Here is a 20357-nt window from a genome sequence, read left to right on the forward strand (position 1 = left end):
TTGCAGCTCTGGATGCTGCCACCACTGACTCCTCTTGTTGCTCCCTGTCCTGCTGCCATTGAAACAGTTCAACTAAGTTGAGTTGAGTTAATGACCAGCAGGGCAGCGGGAGGGGTCCGGCTGTTAAAACAATTGAATTTAACTCCATTATTTTCATGGCGGCAGGGCAGGGAGATGCAGAGAGCCCCCCATGCGTCCTGCTACCCAAGCAGCCACTCCCCTCCAGTGGGGGAGTGTGGCTCGGCTCACCCCGCCCGCAGAACACCTCCACCAGCATTCCTTCTGCTGGGTGCACATGGTCTCCCAGTGTATGCTCCTCACCGTCCGAGAACTCCCATCCTCCTTAGCTCTGCTGGGAGGGCTGGAGCCAGCTGCACTGTGCCCCTTCCCAGCTGTAACTCTGGCAAAGAGGTGTTTTCAGGCTGGCTGCACAGGTTCCCCAGGCCTTGTGCTCTCAGCACAGCCCCGGCGAGCTGGCTCCACTCTCCCGTCGGCTGTTACCCTTTCCCACCCGGAGGGGGCCGCCCCCACCCCACTGTCTCCAGCAGGACCTGGGGTTAGAGGCTTTCACTCCTTAAGGGGGGTTCTGCTGTCCCGTCCTGCCTGCTGTCCGGCCACACTGCCATTATCCAACTTGCTGGCAATAAATAAAGCCAGTGCCACAGATGGGTTTGTCCCAGGGGCTGGTTTGGGGCTGAGGCACATTGGTTATGGGGATGGCGTTGGCAGGGTGGGGGTTGGGGCTGAGAGAGGTTAATCCTGGAGATGAGGGGTGGGTTCGCTTGATGGGGGGGGTCAGATTTAGGGGCTGAGGGCTGAGGCGGGTAAAGCCTGGAGGTCGGTGTGGGTTGCGGGGGGCGAAGGTGGTAGAGCCTGGGAATGCTGGTGAAGAGAGGGGGCATGGAGGGTTGATGTGAACAGTGCTCCTTCCTGCTTAGGAGCCTATCCCCAGGCACAGCATTTTCCTTGTCCTCCTTTGCTCTCCAATCTAGGGGTAAAAGAATTTAAATTTTCTAACTGGTACAAATCATTGTCTGTGCGCTGTTCTTAAAACAAAGGTTACAAAAAGTGTGCTGTGACATTATTTATTAAGGACTGTCTCGCAGTCACATGCATTGCAGCTCTAGAAGGATTGATTTTGTAACTGAATTTGAAAAAATGGCTCTTCTTGCTAGTTTGGTTGCAGACACTTGTCCATAAATGTTATATGGTGGCAATGAAGAGTTTTTTGTGTTGTTTTTTTTTCTTGCACTTCTGGTCCCTGGTTAGAGGAAGCTGATTTTTAAAGATAGATTCAGGTTGTTGGTTTTTGACCCCCGCAAAATTTGTTTCCCTTTATGGTGTCATTCCAAGGCAAAGAGAAGGTGATGAAGGCCTTGCTGCATTTGCATACCTTGGCAGGTGTGGGCTGTGTTGGAGGCTTAATCGTAACTCTGAATTCCTTCAGTTTGCCGTACTTGTTTTGGGAAGAAATGCGGCATGGATGTGCTTAACTTTAAGGTGCCCTGATGATTGCCGTTCTCACTCTCTGTCCCTGTGCCAGTTTGAGGGGGTGCTTCCAGAGGAGGAAGAGTTGGTGGAGAGTCCCCTGGAGAAGGAACTCACCATTGAAAACATCATCGGAGACAAGATAGAGATCATCGCCCCGGTGAACTCCCCTTCTCTGGACTTCAATGACAATGAGGACATTCCAACGGAGCTCAGCGACTCCTCGGAGACCCATGATGAGGGTGTGTAGTGAGAGTCAGGGAGGGTGTGGTTGCATCAGTGGTGTCCCAGGATGTGCTGTGCCATCTTTGCCAAGCGAGGGATGTGGTGGAGCTGGGCGTACCGTGTGATCCTCCTTTACTGGTCCCATAAGTTCTTTCATGTTCTTTACCACCAGCAACTCAGCAGCCTCTTGGGCCAGACGTAAGGGTAACAGTGGAATAACTCCATGGATGAGTTAGGCTGCTGATGTGCCAGTCATTGCCCTGGGGCATTAAAAGAGTGAACCAGCTGTCTCTTTTGGGCTCTTCTCCCTTCTCAGGTTGTAAATGGTACAGACCTGGCCCTCTGAGTCTGCTGCAGCATCCTTTGGCCTGCAGGCCAGCAGCACCCTCAGCTCTCTCTGTCTTTCTGCAGGAGAAGTTCAGGCCTTCTACGAGGATCTGAATGGCCGGCAGTACCTGAATGAGGTGTTCAGTTTCAGTGTGGACAAACTCTATGACCTGCTCTTCACAGACTCCCAGTTTCAGAGGGATTTCATGGAACAGCGTCGGTTCTCTGGTGAGCCACAAACTGTCCCGGCATGTGCACCAGGTGGCCCAGCAGTTGGCTCAAGCAGAGTCCTCTGAGCGTGAGGAGCTAAGGGCCAGGCTGGAGCATGCACCTTAGTGGCACAGCTCAGCATCATGTTGTGGCTGCTGCAAGTGGAGGGTGAATCTGGCTGGGCTGGGGGCAGCATAAGGGAAGTAGGAGTCCTGAAGTCTTTGCAAGTCCCAGGCCCCATTTAAGCTCAGTGCACCTTTGCACTCTGGTCCAGGCATCAGATTCCCAGTAGAAAGCATCTCCGGCGCTGTCTGCAAGTCCCGGCATGTCACAGGGCGGCAGTCTGTCATCCAGGCAGTGCAATCCCGGGTGTAGTACAGGGCATCTTTTCACTGTAACTCTATCACCACCATGTGAGAGGCAGAGAGACCCCCGACCCATCCTTGATGCTCCACAAAGGGAAATACAACAGGCCTCCGAATTCCTCAGGCATTTCTAATGCTAAAACAATGCTGCAGTGTGCCTCTTTCTGCTCGTTTCCTCTCTCTCCCCCAGCTGGCAGCCTCACAAGACTTGGAAAGTGGTGCACTGAGAAGGGTCAACACAAAACTCTTTATTTTTGTTTTTTTTAAAAAAGAAAAGGGAGCTGATGCGAATGTGAGCACTGTGAGGATGCTGGACTGACAGTCCTGGAGAATTCAACACTGTATTCGTGGGACAGTCAGCAGCTTCCTCAGCCCTGCCACACCAATGTGCTTCTGTCCCTTGAGAGACCCTGGCATGTGTTGTGTTGTCATATACGCCATTAAGAGGTATTCAGAGGTCCGGAGGGGCCTGGACCACGTGCAGCTTTTCCACTTTCCGGGTCTTTGCCATAATAAAAAACGATGACGCATGAAAACAAAGTAAGGCATCAAAAAGAGTGAGACATAATTTGATTTTTTTTTTTTTTGATTTAGCAAATGCTTTTCTTGCCTTTTTTCTGTGCAGTTGCACCACTGATTGAGGGATACGCATAGGAGTGATTTCCAAAAATTAACAAGTGTCCAAATTTGAAACTCTCTTTGAGCTTGAGGCCAAGGCCAAATGCCCCTCCTGCCCCCCTCCCACCCTCATTGACCCTGCAGGTATTCAGTCTCCCTTGTCCATTTCAGTCCTCTGGGTCTCAACCCGGCTAATGAGGGGAGCAGTTAGGGCCAATCCTGTTGCTTTGGGTGTGCAGACAGCTTTCCACAGAGCTGCCAGTTCCAGACTCTGACTCAGAGCTCCTTTCCCAGATATTATCTTTCATCCATGGAAGAAGGAAGAAAATGGCAATCAGAGCCGAGTAATCCTGTACACGATCACCCTCACCAACCCTCTCGCCCCGAAAACTGCGACTGTCACTGAGACTCAGGTAGGCAAAAGCAGAACAAACAGAGGGTGATCAGACACTTATTTTCATACTATGGGATGTGCATGTGCTCTGTCCCCTCCTCCCGCTGCCGCAGCTTCCCCTGTTATTAATTTGCCACTCGTCGCAAATTCGAATAGCTAATTTGTACTCCAGGGAAGTGAGTGGGACTCTCCCGGTGAAAGAATATCTGTTCCCAGAACAAACAGCCTCATTAAACAGCAAAGCCATTGTCTGCACCTGAATTTCAGCTTGTGGGGCACTTGCTGGTGGTCAGTGGAAAGCAGATGGGTCACATGGTCATAGCTTTCCCCTCTGTCCAACCGCCCGTGTAACTGTTCAGGCTCTTTATTGCATCGACGTGCTGGGACCCAGAGGCCTGCAAAAGCAGCTGGAAACACAGAAGAGGAGATAGTTTGGCTGTCTTAGTAGCTGCAGCTACCTGGGAGGAAGCAGTAGCCTTGAGACCAGGGCCTGCAGTGGCACTGGAGTGCCCAGCTACAGCTCAGGGAAGGAGAATCCATGCAGGCAGTGGAGAAAGTAATGAGGCAGCCAGGAGGAATGTCCTGGGGAACAGCGGGGAAGACAAAAGCCTGACTGACCAGCTTGTCTGGGGAAGCAAAAGAGATGGGAACACAAGGAGCCAGGGAGCATTCGTAGGGGAAGAAGAGAACTATGCAACAGGGAAGCATATGCTGGAGAGGAGAAAGGAGTCAGCCAGATAGCAGGAGATCATACATGGGAAGTCAGAGTGGGGAAAAGCAGAGATGACAGAAAGAATTTGTGCAAAAAAACTTTCTTCCCAAGGGGACAGAGCACTCATCACTCTTCAGAGACTCTGATCTGTCTTGACCCTTCTTTCATGTTAGTTTTTCCTAATAAGCAAAAGCTGCAGCTCCCACAGATGTGTTCTCCCAATGGAGGAGGATGTGGCCTGCATTACAATGAGAGGCAGGGGCTGCCCATGAAGTACTGTGGCTGCGTCTTCCCAGCAGAGCTAACTTCTGTCCACCTAGCGTAGTGAGAGTGGACCCACTGTGAAATGACCGAGTTTACACAAAGGGATTGCATTGGCAGCGAATGAGTTGTGCTCACTTACCTGTAGCCTGTGTCTTCTCACCTCTGAAGGGTAAACACTCCATGCCTCGAGTTACGGATTTGTGTTGAGTGGATGAAACTCACAGTGAGGAGAAGTCTTATGAAATCTCTGGAGAATCCTTTATCTGTCCCATCTAACAGTGATGAGGTTACCTTGTAAAGTGAATGTACTAGACTATCCATTGTCCTTCACTCATGCAAAGCTGTTGTGAAAGGCTGCCAAATCCAGAATCGTGAAGATTTGCACTCATTTTGCATTGGTGTAAATGATTTTGCCGTTTATAACACAATAGATAATGTGTCCATTGACTGACTTTTGTAATTGATAATTTTGTCCAGTAAGGCAATGGCCCTTAGTCTTCGTGGCAAGAAACTGATACTGTTTACGTTGTTTATAAATATTTGAAATATTCTTCCTAATAATTTTTCTCTGTACAATTTAAAGAGCCAGAGTTGAATTTATTGTGCAGATTAACATTGGTCAGTTATGTAACTCAGTTGAGGTATTGTATCTGCTGGGATTAGGGTATGTAGCTAACCCAAACTGTTTGAGTTTGGAACATTATAGTCCTATTTCAGATTTGAAATTTGTCAGGGAAATACTTGAGCTTAATATTTTGCTGAGTATTCACACCAAGAAATCTGAGCTGCTAACAGGACACTTAACACCAAAAGGTCCCATTGGTGGCTCTCCCTTCTGCATGAGTTACCTTGCATGACTGCAGCGAGGAGCCCAGCTCTGTCCTGGCCTTCCTCTGACCAGATTAACCATTTCCCTCTGCTTCCTTCTCCGCTTTGCACAGACAATGTACAAAGCCAGCCAGGAAAGCGAGTGCTATGTGATAGACGCAGAGGTGCTAACTCACGACGTCCCCTACCATGACTATTTCTACACCATTAACCGCTACACGCTGACTCGTGTCGCCAGAAACAAAAGCCGACTCAGGTACAGTACTCAGAGGGGCTGTGGATTTGTTGGTGATGAAGAAGACTCATCCTCAGCCCTTCTAAAGCACCTTTTCTCCCAGGATCTCAAAGCACTTTACAGATAGCGAGGGATGAACACCTGCCCTTTGCTTTGTAAAGGAAGGGTGGAGAGACTGCAGGGAACCTGTCTACCCCCGATACCTTACCTCTTGCAAGCAGGACCTCCCCGTAGCTTTTGAATATGTTAGGTGAGGCAGCCTAATGCACTGGCCCTTGAGCATAGTAAAATTACAGCAAAGAAGGTGTTGGGTGAAGGCTGGGAGGTGGCCAACAACCAGACAACCTGTCTCTGAGTGCTTGGTTCGTAAGGAGAGCAGTTGAATCTTTTGGCCAACGGGACTACCTACAGAGAGCACAAAGTTGTGAGAGATTGAGGACCAGTGGGAAGGCAGAGATAATACTGAGGAAAATTCTGCAGCCTGGCAGGTTTGAGCTTGGCTAGGATCAGCACCCTAGAGTTTGGCCATGTATCCAGTACACACCGAGATTTGCTGGAAGGGGAACTTTGAGACTGGTCTACCAAGAACTGCTGCGGAAGGAAGTTTTCTATTGGAATGGGCCTCTGACACCATTTTGGGAGTTCAAGTCCCAGCAGGAGCCACCACCAAAACCCCAAGAGGGAACTGTGTTCTCAGTTGCTTTAGCAAAGCTTTGTAGGTTTGCCTGTCTACACTGTATATGAGCGGCAAGGATTAGGCAGTGGCAACTCTGGTGTAACTTGGTTTGTTCCTCTTCTTCCCTCAGGGTTTCTACAGAGCTACGTTACAGGAAACAGCCATGGGGGCTTGTGAAATCCTTCATCGAGAAAAACTTCTGGAGTGGCTTAGAAGATTATTTTCGTCATTTAGGTGAGATTTGCAGTAGCTCACGCAGCAACCATTCCAAAGGGGCCATTGTGTTGCTGTCGGGGTGCGCGCACACATGTACCTGCTGGCAGGCAGTCCGGTGATATGGATCCAGTATTGGGCTAGGAAGGGTCAGACGCCATGGTGGGTTTTTAAGCAGAGCTGGATGATGTTATTTCAGTAAACCCTCCATTTAACGGACTCAGAGGTGTCCATTAATGCCGAAAGTCCATTAAAACTGAATGGTTGTACTGTATGACAGTGCACTGCCCTTCCCAGCCCATCACTCACTCCTGTCCTCTGCCACCACTCTTTCCTTCCCCCCTCCTCCCCCAGTGGCTCCTCCCACCCTGGCAGCTCCATTGGCAGCGGCCGCTTTTCTAGCCCCAGCAGCTCCAGTGGCTCTGGTGAGTCAATGGCATTTATTGAGGTGGGCGAGGCACTGGCAGACAGCATCTGTTATTTCTGAAGTCTGTCAAAGCGAGGGTTTGCTGTCCTGCACATTTAGTCCTGGCTGCTAAAATGTGCTCACAGTGAGATCTCCTCCTTTAGCACAAACACAAGGTTATCAGCACCAGGTGTTCGGCCAGGTGTATTATGGCTGCTTTCATCTTCTAAATCTTTGGGCAAGGGGCAGAAACTCTGTTGTATGGTCCCAAGGCCTCTATAAAAGTCACCTTTGATAGAGACTCTCATTATTTAATCTTGACATTGAAACTTGGTGCCTGGCTCCCCTGCAGAGAGCGAACTGACCAAAACTGAGAGCACATACCTAGCGGAGATCCACAGACAATCCCCCAAAGAGAAGATGAGCAAGCAATCCACGCTGCGCCGAAGAAAACGGCCCCACGCCCACCTTCGGGTGCCACACCTGGAGGAGGTGCTGAGTCCTGTCACCACCCCCACAGATGAGGAAGTGGTGCATCGCATCAAGCACGTGGCAGGTATGGCATTGCCTGCTAAGAGCTGGGCTCTTTGGGGGTGGGGATGAGGTAGGGCTGGGTCCCTCTTGTGCCAGGAATGGAGTGGGGCCAAAGGCTAGACCCCTCTTGGGGGGCAGTGGTGCATGGCATGAGGAGTGATTGCTGGAATTGAGCTGGGCCAAGGATGTCACTTAACTCCAGGACAAAACGCTTCCCTCAGGTTCCACGCAGACGCGGCATATCCTGGAGGACAGTCCCAGTGGCTTCCATCTGCAGAGCGTCTCCAAGCTGCTGGTTGTTATCAGCTGTGTGTGAGTGACTCCTGATGTCCACCTGTCTTGCTCAGTCTTTCTCCCTGGGCCCGCTTGTGTCTCTGCCTTTTCACTTCCTGCTCCCAGTTGCTCTCTGTGTCCTGCTCCTCCCACCCCCAAGACTCGCTCAGGAACTAGAAAGTGCAGAAATAGCCCCAAAAGCAAAAATCAACTAAATTAAACTTTTTAAAAAATACTCCATTGATGTTCCATTGAGCTGCGCTCTAGGGCTGGCCAGAGATTTGGCCCAGCTGCTACTGGTGATGACCCACATCTCAGCTTTTTGACTCAGACTCCTATCTGGTTCTTGCTTTATTCAACCCTTCCAGGCCTGGTCTTGCCCTCAGCAAGGCAGAACTCTGCATTCCTAGAAGTCCTAGGAGGTGGCTCAGCTACTGAATAAGCTTTGTTCTTCAGCATGCTGGGGAGAGGGCAGGCAGGCTATATGGAGAAGAGGGAAGTCCACAGTCATCGGAGAAGAAAGGAGACTAAACAGATGAGGACTCAGAAAAGCTGATATGAATATGAGACCCTACTAAGGGAGTGGAAAGATGGAAGGAGTAGCAGCAACATTTTTGGAAAGCAAGGAATAAAACAAGTTTGGGGCTTTCTTTACTGCATCCTGCGTCTTGATGTAGATGTTGGAGATTAAGAATTCTGCACAAGTTAAGCACAGGCTATATACACTTTTTTTTTTTATTAACCTGCTTGGTACCACATACAAACAACCCAGCAGTCCCTAGGAAAGTGAAAACATGGTGCATTTATCAGGCAAACTGTTATATTGTAATGATAAAAGGACTATGCGACTACAACAGTGTGTTCAGTACATTGGTTTTCATTATTTGTGTCAAGTCAATTTGCTGCTTGATTTCCTCTCATCACATCCTGAAGCCTTCTTGGTTACTTGAAAACATAGAACCATAGAACACTAACATTGGAAGGGACCTCCAGAGGTCATCAGGTCCAGTCCCCTGCACTCATGGCGGGACCAGGCACCATCTAGATCAGTGATGGGCAACCTAGGCTGGTGAGTGGCCCTGCTTCATTAAAGTAGGCTGCAAGATTCTTGTTACCAAGATGGCCTCCCAGGATGGGGCCGTTTTGCCAATTGCATTTGCACAGCGAGAATTTACAGAATGTGCTGAATGAACCATAGCGGTGCTCTGAGTGCAGAGGGAGCTTATGGCTCTCAGAGTCAGTGTTGTGTGCAATCAGCACGTACCTCACTTCACGTGCCCTTGCTTTATGTACATGTCATTTTAGAAATACTAGTAGGGGGAAAAAAAACCTATATGGACAGAAACCAGCAGAATCATAGGCAATAGTAAACAATGTCTTGTGGGCCACACATAGAACCCCAGTGGTCTGCATGTGGCCCATGGACCACAGATTGCCCACCACAGATCTAGATCATCCCCAAGAGATGTTTGTCTGACCTGCTCTTAATTATCTCCACTAGTGGAGGTTCCACAACTTCCTTAGGCAATTTTATTCTAGTGTTTAACCACCTTGGCAGTTAGGAATTTTTTCCTACTTTCTAGTATAAACCTCCCTTGTTGGAATTTGTCTGTTGTTGCTTCTTGTCCTACCCTCAGAGATTAAGGAGAATAATTTTTCTCCCTCTTCCTTGTAACACCCTTTTAGGTACTTGAAAGCTGTTAGTATATCCCCTCTAAGTCTTTACTTTTCCAAACTAAACCCAGTTGTTTCACCTTCCCTCAAAGGTCATGTTTTCTAGATCCTTTGATCATTTAAACATGTATGTTCCAAAGGCTTTGGAGAAATTCCAGCCTGGAAGGAAATCCTACCCATTTAGAAGGGATTTCTAAGAAATCTTTGTTCACAGAAGAGTTAAAAAGGAGAAAAAAAAAAAGGAGGGAGGGAGATTGTTGAGAGCCTGCTATGCCTGTACAATGGTTATAGCAGGATATTAAAATTCAGCAGAGCTGGGTTCTAGTCTGGGTTCAGCCACTTACTTTGCAACAGCTACCCCTGTGGTAGGTCGTTATGTCTACTTGCCACTTTGGTTGTTGAGAGGTTAATGCACTCGTGTGCAAATGACTTTTGGAGGAAGGGCACTGTACAGGAATCTCACAAAGTATTAAGGGTTTATTGTGATGTGCACAGAGAGGAGAGCTCTCCTCTGGACTTAGCTTAACTGATACATGATCCTGATAACAGAGGATCTGCTGAATCAGCTTGAATAAAGAAAGAACCACTCCAAACTCAGTCAGCTTTTTCAAAGGGTTGAAAAAGTTCAGCTTGTCAGTTTTATTTATTGTGTAAATGTCTGTGCCTCTCTTTCTGCACTTCCTGGTCCTGTTTGGGAAAAGGCTGAAGGTGCTTTCTGACAGGGCTTGTATATGTAGCAGCAAGCCAGATGCTTCTAACTGTGGTAGGCATCTTCTGCCAAATGCACCTTTGGCAGCACTGCTAATAGTTGCTGTTAGCCTGACCTGATACATCTGGCAGCTCCGCAGATGTTTGCTGCTGGACATGTTAGTTACCTTCTCCACCAAGATACTTTCTGTTGGATGGACTTGACACGTCCAGCAGTTTGGGTAAGCAAACCAAAAAAGGTCAATTTAGAATAATCCCTGTGAATGGCTCCCAGATAGTTATCAGATTGGAAAGACATAGGCATTACCACTATATGTTTCCAAACAGGTGCATCAGAGATCAAAGCCTTTGTAATATTTTCATAATTTTTATCTTGCAAGCGGCCATTAGCCAGGAACTGTACCAGAGAAATGGGCTAGCCCACAGCCTCCCAGCTAGGCCAGTATCTTTTATCTGAGGCACTAATGCACATAATAGATACAACGACTGCAAATGTCAGGTGGCAGGGACCTCATATCTCAGCAGAGACATTGGTTGGTGTTCCATGCTGTCAGACTCCACTCACACAGCATGGTACGCATAGAGGAAGAGGCACTTGCAACTTGAAATGTGAATTATAATCGAATGAGAGCGTGTGCGGGAACTCCAGGTGTGTTGGTCTGCAGGCGCTGCCCAACCTCTGCTGTGCTGCTAGGGAAAGAGAAGTGTCCTTTGAGAAACAACCATGCAGCTATAGCTTTAGTCCTTTTTCTACTCTTCCCTCCCATGTCTTACACGTACCCATGTCCACCCTCAGTTTCTCCTGTCCCTGTGCTGCTCTGTTTCTAACCTGTAGCTCCTCCATCTTTTCTCTTCCCTGCTCCCATTAGGATTTGTTTCAGGTACTGTCTCTTTTTTACCTCTTTACTCCATTGTTTTCCCCTGCCTTTCTCAGTATCTGATATAACATGCCACCTGCTGATGTAACAAGCTTGGTCTGTATATTGTCTGAGCCAGTCTGTCTGTTTCCTCATTGCTTTGCCCTCAATTGTGTTTATTTCCTGAAGTTCTGTCTGTCTCTCTTTCTCAGACTAAAGCCCTGATAACCCAGTTCTTATTCAGGCAAAACTCCCGCTGGCATCAGCTGACTAACGCAGCCAGATCTTTGGGGCCTTTAAAGCATTTTCTGGGGTGGGGATTGAATGTTGTATATAGTCAGGGATGTTTCCACCAGTGTCTTTTTCTTTCCCAGTCTGGTGCTGTTGGTAATTCTCAATATGATGCTGTTCTACAAACTTTGGATGTTGGAATATACCACCCAGACCCTCACTGCATGGCAGGGCCTGCGGCTACCAGAAAGGTACTTAAGAGTTTAAGCTTCCAGGTTCATTTTTTGAAAGTGTTGTACGCATTTCTTTTGAGGATGAAGACTAATAGGTCAGATATGTGATCATTTTGAGAAAAAAAGTCACCCACCAATGATGTGGCCTTTTGTCTTTTATCATTTTCCTGCATGAGTTCATTTGAGAGCTAAGTAATCTGTCTGGTTTTACACATGTACTGTATTAAAGGATGTTATGCATAGCCCATCTCTTTCACTAAGAGAAATCAGGCCAATAAAATAATTATGTCACCCTCCTTGTCTCTCTAATATTCCCAGCCCTGCCCCTTCCACCTGAGGCCCCACCCTTTCTGGGAGGGTAGAGCCCCAACCCAGCAGCATGTATCTGGAAAAGTTTGTTTCAAAGCATCTCTAGTGAAGCTGAGGTTGGGCAGAGGTCTCCAAAGAAGACAGTGCTGGAGAGTGGAAGTTTAGGAATGAAAGCGTGCTGCTGGGGGGAGGCGTAGCTCTGGCTTTGAGGTGAATCATCAGTGACATCCTTCTACTCAGTGGCCAGGAAATCCCGACATTCACCCCTCCTTCAAACTACAGTAATTGCTTATCCTGAGCCACGTGGTTTGTTTTGTATGCATGTGGCAGGTTACCCCAGTCTCAGTCAGAATGGGCTCAGTTACTGGAGTCCCAGCAGAAGTATCATGACACAGAGCTGCAGAAGTGGCGTGAGATCATCAAATCCTCCGTGATGCTTCTAGACCAGGTGAGAATGGCATCTTCCAGCCACATACCCCAGGAATTCCTATTACGTGAGACTGGGTGGAATGTTTCTTCAGCCATTCTGCTGCCTGCTCAGATCCTTATCTACCCAGGCTGTCCCCACATGCACATCATGACCCTTCAGGCCCATCTTCAAATAGGGCAGGTACAAGCATGTAAGCTTTGACACCTTCACAGCAATCCTGAATTCCAGAGGTTCTCCTGGAACAACAACCCTAGACCAGAAGGTGGATGTAGCCTCAGGTCTGGAATGCCTGGTGTTTGCATCCCACTTGGATCCACTCAGCCTTCCATAGTCCTGTGGCAGAACAGACTGATTGGCTCCTTTGCAGCTTCCACAGTAAGCAGGTTTCCCACCTGAGGACTTAGAGGGGAGGAGGGTCTACCCCATGTGGGCATCACAGATCCTTTTGGGTGCTTTAGCGCAGGGGGAGGATGTTCTTGAACACTTTCTCCTTGCCCTTCTGCCTGTTTGCTGGTAGATGTCCGCCCTCCTTCCCAGAGAGGTTGCTGTCTATACACAGGCTTGCTGACAGAGGAGGCAATTCATGACCTGAGGATCCTGTCTGCTGCTGCCAGTACTATGACAGTGCTGGTGGCTGGCACTCCTTTAAATCGCCACTGGGCAGCACGGCAGGGATGGTGGGGGAAGGCTTGTCCCAGCCCTGTGCCTTCTGGGTGGGCAGAGCCCTCCAAGCTTCCTCTGTCATCTGCCCGGTGTGTATAAACTTCTCATTTTGTAACATGCTTTTGCTCCCAATGTTCCTTTAATAACATGCATTTGACAGAAGCCTAGGTCCAAGCTGTCACCCTGCGCTCCAACTGCCTGCCTCGCATGCTTCTTTCTCCCCCTGCCACTTGTAGCCCAGGCTCTCTGGTACTAAGTCAAGGAGTACAGCCCAACACCTTGCACAGGCTTATGTGTGGTGGTGGGAGGGCTAGGTTTGGAGTCCCAGCAGCTCCGAGGCTTTACAGCAGCTGAATACTTAGGGTGTTTTTTGTCTTGCAGATGAAGGATTCACTAGTAAACCTTCAGAATGGCATTGGGACACGTGACTATGGGTCGGAGCCAGAAGAGAAACGGAGGCATTTCCACTAGTGGACAAACACAGGAGGCCAGCGGATTGTGTGCAATATGTGTATATAGACCATATAAATATATATATACAGAATATAAATATATATATATATATATATTATATACAGATTTTAAAAGAGGAAAAAAGCCTATGTACTGAAGAGAAGAGTGAGTGCTGGCCTCCAAGACTGGCAGAACTGGAGCATCCCTGGGATAGGATGGGATGCGGAGGGTGGGCTGTGCTTTCCTAGCACTGAGGCACTGTCCAGGAGAGTGCAGCTCGCGCTTACCTGTTCCCACACACCTCTCTTCTCTGTATTCCTGGCTGTTTGTTTGTCTGTCTGTTTTGAAGGGAAGAATTGGAGCAAATGCCCCTTTGTTGCCTATGGGTCCCTGAATGCTGAACAGGTATTTAAAGGGGACACTGTCAGCTTTACCCTGCTCTGTTGATGCAAACGGGATTTCAGTGCCTACTGAACTGAGCAAGCTTTGACCCAGGAGAGTGTGCTAGGAAATTGCTCTCATTCAGTAGCAATTGGGCTTTTTCTGAGCCATCTGCTACAATGCTGAGGCGGGGCACAATTTGCTATTAAACTGACCAGCCTAATTTTGCTGAGTGAAGCCCAGAAATGGAACCAGATTTTCTCAGTAAAACCTTTTACTTTGTATTACTAGAAGTTATATTAATAGCAAAGTAGAGGGGGAACTGATACAGGCTGTTACTCAGTGTTACTGGCTAAGTCCAGACCCTTTAAGTCAGGGAATGTTGCCCCTTGTTTATTTTTCGCTGGACAATGTCCCCTTTACATACTCTGTGTTCCTCAACCCTGCATGCTTTTTTGTCCCTGTCAGTAAGCCACCTTTGTGCTAAGGAGCTGCAGCTGTGCTGAAAAGCCTGTCTGTACTCACTTCTCAGTCTGGGCACCTGCAAAGTCAAAAGGCTCTGACTTGATACAACACTGTTTTTATTGCCTTGTTTGCTGTTTTTAAATCCTCCTTCTGTCATCCACCCAAATTAGAGGGCGAGGTGAGGGCATTTGGCAGGTTCCAGTATCTTTACCTACATCTCACCTCTGGTGGAGAGTCCCGAGAACAGGGAGCTGCAGCTTTTCACCACCAACAACAAAACAAATCTCCCACCACAGTTGCAGTTAAACAGATTGAACACAGTCGTTACAGGAAGCCAACCGCACTCCCATTGCAAAGCAGGTCCAGGGAGGTGTTGGAAGTGGGGTGGAAGAAAGGAGCCTGCCCACAAGTAATTGTCATTCATAGAGGTCTGCAAAGGGGTGTGGGGTGGGGGAAGTTGTGCTGCGTTTCCTGTTGCCTTGTGGTGAACCTTTCATAATGAGGGTGGGCTGGGGTTCTGAGGAGCGTCAGCTGCAGGGCATCCATGCAGCAGGAAGCTCTGGCTAGTTGCAGTCATGTGCAAATGTTGCCATTGTGTTCTGTCTTTTAAGATAATTTAAAATGATTCATTTGTTATGATTGGGCATTTTAACCCGGGGGGGGGGTGGGGGGCGGGCAAGAGAGGAGGCCGTGGGCTGTGGTTTGTGCCCTGATAGGCTTGGCATGTTAGTGAGGCAGCTGGGGAGAAGTCTGTGGGTTTGGACTCCCCAACAGATGGACATGTTCTCTCTTGTCTTGGAGGAGCAGGAGGGAAACACACTGCAGTCGCTGTGGCTTTGAAATTGCCATACCTGAGCAAGTTCCAGTGACTAGAGGCTGGAAGCGGGGGCGAAGTGGTAATAGTTGTTATGGGAAACATCAGACAAATGGGAACCCAGCATGGTTAAAGCCTGATCCTGAGCACACACAAGTCCCACCGGCATGACAATGATACTATGCCTGTATGTTGTCTTTGCAAAACTGGATGAGTATCCTTGCCCTTACTGGGGAAACTGAGTCATGGCATAGTCACAAACCCACAGCATCAGTCCTGTGCACTAATCAACACTGCAGGTGAGCTTTGTGGGCTGAAAGGATAGAGGAGATTTGCAGTGGTGACTAACATGCTTCCCTGTCTTGCCTTACCAGGTGGATTAGTTGGTCTGTGGACCCTCTATCCCCACCATCTGCCTCTGGAAGGATTTTTGAAGCATGTGAGATCACCTGACACTGCTCCATTTAGGGGTAGTATTGAGTACTGACTGGATGATCTAGCTCATCTGTTTCATCTTTAGCTTCTGCATGCGCTGCAGGAGCAAGGTGAGTCACCAGCCCTTTCAGCTCCATGGCACTGGCTGGGCGAGGGGCGGGATTCATCTAGAAGGAGTTTAAGAACTCAAGTCATTTACCCACATGCTCCTCATAGAGGCTGCCTAGTTTGGCTGGGTGATCCTGCAGCTCTTTGCAGGGCTTGTTGGCGTCTTGTGTGACTGAGGCTCAGCAGTTCCAACTGGTACCATCTTAGCAGACTACCACTTCAAGAGGAGGGGAAAGGGGACCAAGACAAAACCATGCCCAGAAACTGAGGGAATGTTGTACTCTATATAATTTATTGTATTTATGTTTATTTATTTAACTTAATGCTGCTTAGTACTGCACATCTCCCTGGCATTTCCTGCCAGAGCCAGACACTGCTGCTGAAATGGGCAATGTAGAGTGAGCCTGAGCCCCTAGCACTGAGGACAGAAGGGACCAATAAGGGGCTGGACAGTCTTTTGTAATGAGGATGGGTTCATGTCCTGCTGCTGTTCTACGGATGGAAGAGCCCAGACTCACGGGAGAGATCCAGGACCCTAGCTAGGGAGTTCTAGTTTCTCTGTTATGGGTCTGGCTTAACCTCCCCCTTCAGAGGTGAGTGGGAAGCCTAGTGGTTTCTGTCTTAAATATGCCATTGGGAAACTCTTCATAAAAGTTACTCTAAATCTTGGAGTTGAAGTATTAGCACATCTGTGTAATCTAGCACAGCAGTGCATGTACAGTACATTGATCCTGTGTAGGAGGAGAAGAACCTGCCCCAGCTGTGAAGGCCAAAGATAAAAGGTAGCATTGCATGGTGGTTTCTAATAGTCACAGGCCTGTCGGTGTTTCCTACAGCCAGTTAACAATCTGCACATCTAGTCTACTCTTTACCCCAGCAGTAGGTTTACTAGTGTTTTGTCCAAGGGCCATAGCTTCCCTTGAAAAGTGTGTTCTGTCCATCAGATCACAGGCCTACGCAGACTTGTGCTGCTTTATTTAAGCTGCTGCAAACTACTGTGTATTTCTTCATAATTAGTTTTGAATGTGTACAAATAGGGGTATCTTAAGACTGTAAATTTAGGAGTTAAATTGTTAAAAGTGTTAACACATGCAGTGCCACCAGTTCAACATTGTATTGTTAACAAAATCAGTAGAGCTGTACAGGTAAAGAAGCCCTTAGTGTCCAGAAGCTTTTCTCAGCCCACTGGCAATAATTCCTCGTGGCTTTCAACTGTTTGTATCCTTTGTTGTCTCTTAGCTCTGCTTATCTAGACTTCTTTAACTCAGATCCTTGCCCTTTGCTTCTCCTCCCCACCTGCTGTGAAGAAACACATGCCGCCTTTATCTTCTGAGCTAAGGGCTCACATAGATTGATTAATGTTGATAGGGAGTTAGAATTAAGACACAAATTGTGTGGGATTAAAGGAGACAAAGGGAGCAAGGTACCTAAATCTAAGTGCAGTGTAATGGTGTTGGGGCCCAAGTCCTTTAGGGATCTTTGACAATTCCAGCCTAAGGTATGATTATGGTTAAATGTTTTGGTTTTATTTTTTTATTTTGTTTTTTAAATAATCTAACAGAAGTTTCTAAAGACACAGATAAATGGAAGGGAGGGTACTGCAAGTACATCTGAGGTAAAGGTTAGTTTTCACCCAGGCTCTATCTCTGAAGTTTGCCCTTTTTGACCAAGCCTGAACGCTCTGGCAGAGACGTTAATTGGCCTGCTGACCTTTGTCAGGGAGGATCATAGTTTTCCTTTGGGACTCTGATTTTGACAGGCCCACATTTTTCCACTGTGTGTTGTCAATCATAGTCACAGGCAGAACAGTTTGGCTTGATTTTTTTTCATTATGTGACCAATTGCGAAGTAGATTTTTAAACAGTTTATCACCACATTCTGTTCTCCTTTGTGCTGCCGCTAGATATAATATACATGAACTAATGGAAAGAGCTGCAGCGTTGTAAGAGAGAAGGGCAGATAGTCTGGGACACTGAGTCTCACTTCTAATTTTTACGTAAGTGGAGCACTGTCAGGAAGGAGTGCTCCTTGCTCAACCTAGTTTTCAAATTTGGCTGCCTAAATTAGGTAGCTACATTCTGCCCATTGGTGCTCAACTGAAAATGGGTATTTTGGGCTGTAATGTCCATATAGTGCCTGTGTTTGAAAACTCAGTCCCAGTTACATAAACGTAAGACTTATACCTTGGTAAAACAGCCACCATCTGAGGGGAAGCCTGGAATACAGATGCAGGAGAATGGATGGCAGTCAGCTGATGAGGAAAGAGGAGTTGGAAAACACTCAAACTCATTTCAAAGCAGTGGCATGAGTGGGAGTTCTGTGTTTCTGTTAAGATATGGCAACATTATAGTTGCTATTTCAGGATACAAAATAGCACCTCCATGGCTAAACAATGCACTCAAAATAGCAGCACTATTTTCAGCGCAGTGTTGCAGTTCTGGTCCAACCCCTCGTTGTACAAGGGGCAGCGGAAATAGCCCTTATTTCAAATTTCAGTGCCATACAGATGGAACAAAGTTCAAAATAGGTTAACTCAAAAGTAAATTACGCAATTTGCACAATGCAGCTTTAGATTTAGAGCCAGTTTACTGTCTAAGATCTCTCTCTCTTGATATCTCTATTCTGTAAAGATATGTTGGTTAGAGATGGAAATTATACCTCCAGCTCCAGGTTCGACAAAATCTCGAGCTGGAAGGGGTGCATTTCCACAAGTGTGTAATCTGATACCCAAACTGGGTTTGTATGGCACAGTTTAAAAGGAAGCAAGGGGTCTTGCTGCAGGTGTAATGTGTTGTCTTTACTGAGCCCTAACCTGAAAGCTCTTCTGTGGAAACAATGCTTGTGGACCATTTTCCTACCCAAACATAAAGCGAGAGTCATCAGTCAGGTGCCCTAGGCCAAATTCTTCTCTCATTGAATCCAGGCAGTTCCATGGATTCAAAGACTTACCTGGGTGTAAAAGGGGACAGTTTGATTTAATATCTCCTCTTGATGTATCTGTTCAAGAGCTAATTTTCCTAACCTGTGTTTTCAAAAGAGGAGGAGAGTGTGGGGTTGTTTGTTACAAAGGGATAGCTGCAGTTTAAATCTTTACCCCCAATTGACTGAAGTGCCTGCAAGCCATTTTGTCAGGTGTTTGCAGTGATTTCCGTAAGTCCAGCCTCTCTTTGGATTGAAGGCAGTGATTGAGCCAGGTAAGAGATTGACCACCTATCCTTAGCAGCCCTCCAGACTGCTGGAGTATGTTGAGCTTGGGCACAGACTCTCATCGGAACAGCCTCTCTCAGGGTGCTGAGGCTCCTTTGCTTCCAGCGGTGGTTAGAAAGGTGAAGCGTGGTTACACCATTACAGCAGTGCTTTCAGTTCACTCCCACTCTCACTCCTCAGAGGTGTGCTGCAGCACCAAGGCACATGGATACATCAGTGGTTACCGTCAGTCGAAACATTTCTGTGTATTATGCTAGCTACACAGGAGAGGGTTCCTTTCTACAGGGAACAGGGCAGTCTCATCTCCTGTGGCCTTTCTCTTCTTGGCAGTTTTACATTCCAAGGTTTGGACTCTCATTACCTGCTGTGCAGCTAGTAGTATCTGAATGGAGCAGGGCAGACTGCAGCCTTTCCATGATTTGGCAATGGCACTGTTAAATTAAGCACTTCAGCAGGGCAGTATCTTTTACCTCCCCCACCTCCTTGCTGGATAAGCACAATTCCCACTTGCTGCTGAAAAGAGTAGACACACCTCAGGGGAGATCGTCTGTCCCTGCCTTTTGGGGAGCATCCAAAACAGATGGCTGAGGGTGGGTGGTCCAGCCATGGGATACAGATTCAAGATGATGGGAATCTTTTCAGGTGAGTTGTAGGCAGAGTATGAACATCCTGTGATGATTTCTGTCTATTCTGAGAGCAAGAGTTTTTGGTTAAATACTACAATTATTTGTTGCGTGACAGGCTTCTGCATGCGCTGTAGCTCACACTCCTGTCACATGCCACCAACACCAGCCTTCTCCAAAGAATACTTCAGTACCCTAGAGGGAGGGCCTTGCTCCTCGCAGTGGCTGTTCTACTTGTAACGTCCTTGACTTGTTATTGTCAAAGTCTGTTGTATGTTTTTTGTCAGAGAAGCTGTTCTTCCTCCCACCTCAAACACTAAATGCATCCTCTGTGGATTTCCATGTATTTCAGCTCAGCCACACGTGGCCATTTGGAAGCTGGTAGGTTCTGTTTTGTTACCACTGACAGACAGCCTCTTGGTGCGGTAGACTGGAACCTGGCTTGAGGTTTTGAGAAGTGTGAGGGCATTGGTTATGAAATGATCTGTGTTCTTGTTTAAAGACAACTCTAGGTGGAAATGAGTAGACCAAAATGTGTGGAATAACCATTCTGAAAAATGACCACATACAGGTACTGTTTAGAGTACTGAATATTAACTTCCTGTCTGATCAGCCTCTGCTCGCTCTTATGATTTGCAGGCTCTGAAACACAGGTGAATCTCTTTTGTGCCATATAATGCTTTTTTCTAGATGTGCAGACTAGCCAAAATAGTGTTACTGTCCCCTTCCACTTGCTCAGCCTTAGCTATACGAAGAGAACTGGCCCCCAGAATGCATTCTGCAGCTGCAGTGTTTGCATGGCTCCATTTGCTCCCTTCCTACATCTCTCTGCTGCAGGACAATCACTGCTGTTGTATTCCCATTTCCCTCTGTCCGAGATGGGCTGACCGGGTGCTCTCCCTGCTTGTCGTTCCTTGCAGCAGTTTGTGTTATGCTATGAAATGAATGTGTTTTTATTTTGGTGGGGAAAGGACTTTCCTTCTGGTGAAGGAATTATA

The 20357-nt window shown here is 47.5% G+C and overlaps 2 protein-coding genes across 12 annotated transcripts in view; one reads left to right on the forward strand and one right to left on the reverse strand.

The window, feature by feature from the left end:
* The window catches only part of GRAMD1B (GRAM domain containing 1B), a 216808-nt gene extending 201949 nt beyond the window's left edge, over window positions 1-14859 (forward strand). For 7 of the 11 annotated variants that reach the window (XM_074977034.1, XM_074977033.1, XM_074977039.1 and 4 more), the window contains 9 exons: window positions 1544-1730; window positions 2125-2268; window positions 3528-3646; window positions 5545-5687; window positions 6473-6576; window positions 7314-7517; window positions 7717-7807; window positions 11382-11489; window positions 12111-14857. In XM_074977034.1, the coding sequence (XP_074833135.1) occupies window positions 1544-1730; window positions 2125-2268; window positions 3528-3646; window positions 5545-5687; window positions 6473-6576; window positions 7314-7517; window positions 7717-7807; window positions 11382-11489; window positions 12111-12411 (1401 nt within the window). In that variant the 3' untranslated portion in view covers window positions 12412-14857. Of the gene's footprint in view, window positions 1-1543; window positions 1731-2124; window positions 2269-3527; window positions 3647-5544; window positions 5688-6472; window positions 6577-7313; window positions 7518-7716; window positions 7808-11381; window positions 11490-12110 lie in introns of those variants that run through there. The other 4 variants (XM_074977031.1, XM_074977037.1, XM_074977032.1 and 1 more) reach the window with 3 other exon arrangements.
* SCN3B (sodium voltage-gated channel beta subunit 3) overlaps window positions 8144-20357 on the reverse strand; it is a 40293-nt gene continuing 28079 nt past the window's right edge. The window contains exon 7 of the mRNA XM_074977048.1: window positions 8144-10840. The gene's annotated coding sequence lies outside the window, so the exon portion shown is untranslated. The remainder of the gene's footprint in view (window positions 10841-20357) is intronic.

Source organism: Carettochelys insculpta, chromosome 25 (assembly GCF_033958435.1).
Source record: "Carettochelys insculpta isolate YL-2023 chromosome 25, ASM3395843v1, whole genome shotgun sequence".
Taxonomy (NCBI): domain Eukaryota; kingdom Metazoa; phylum Chordata; order Testudines; family Carettochelyidae; genus Carettochelys; species Carettochelys insculpta.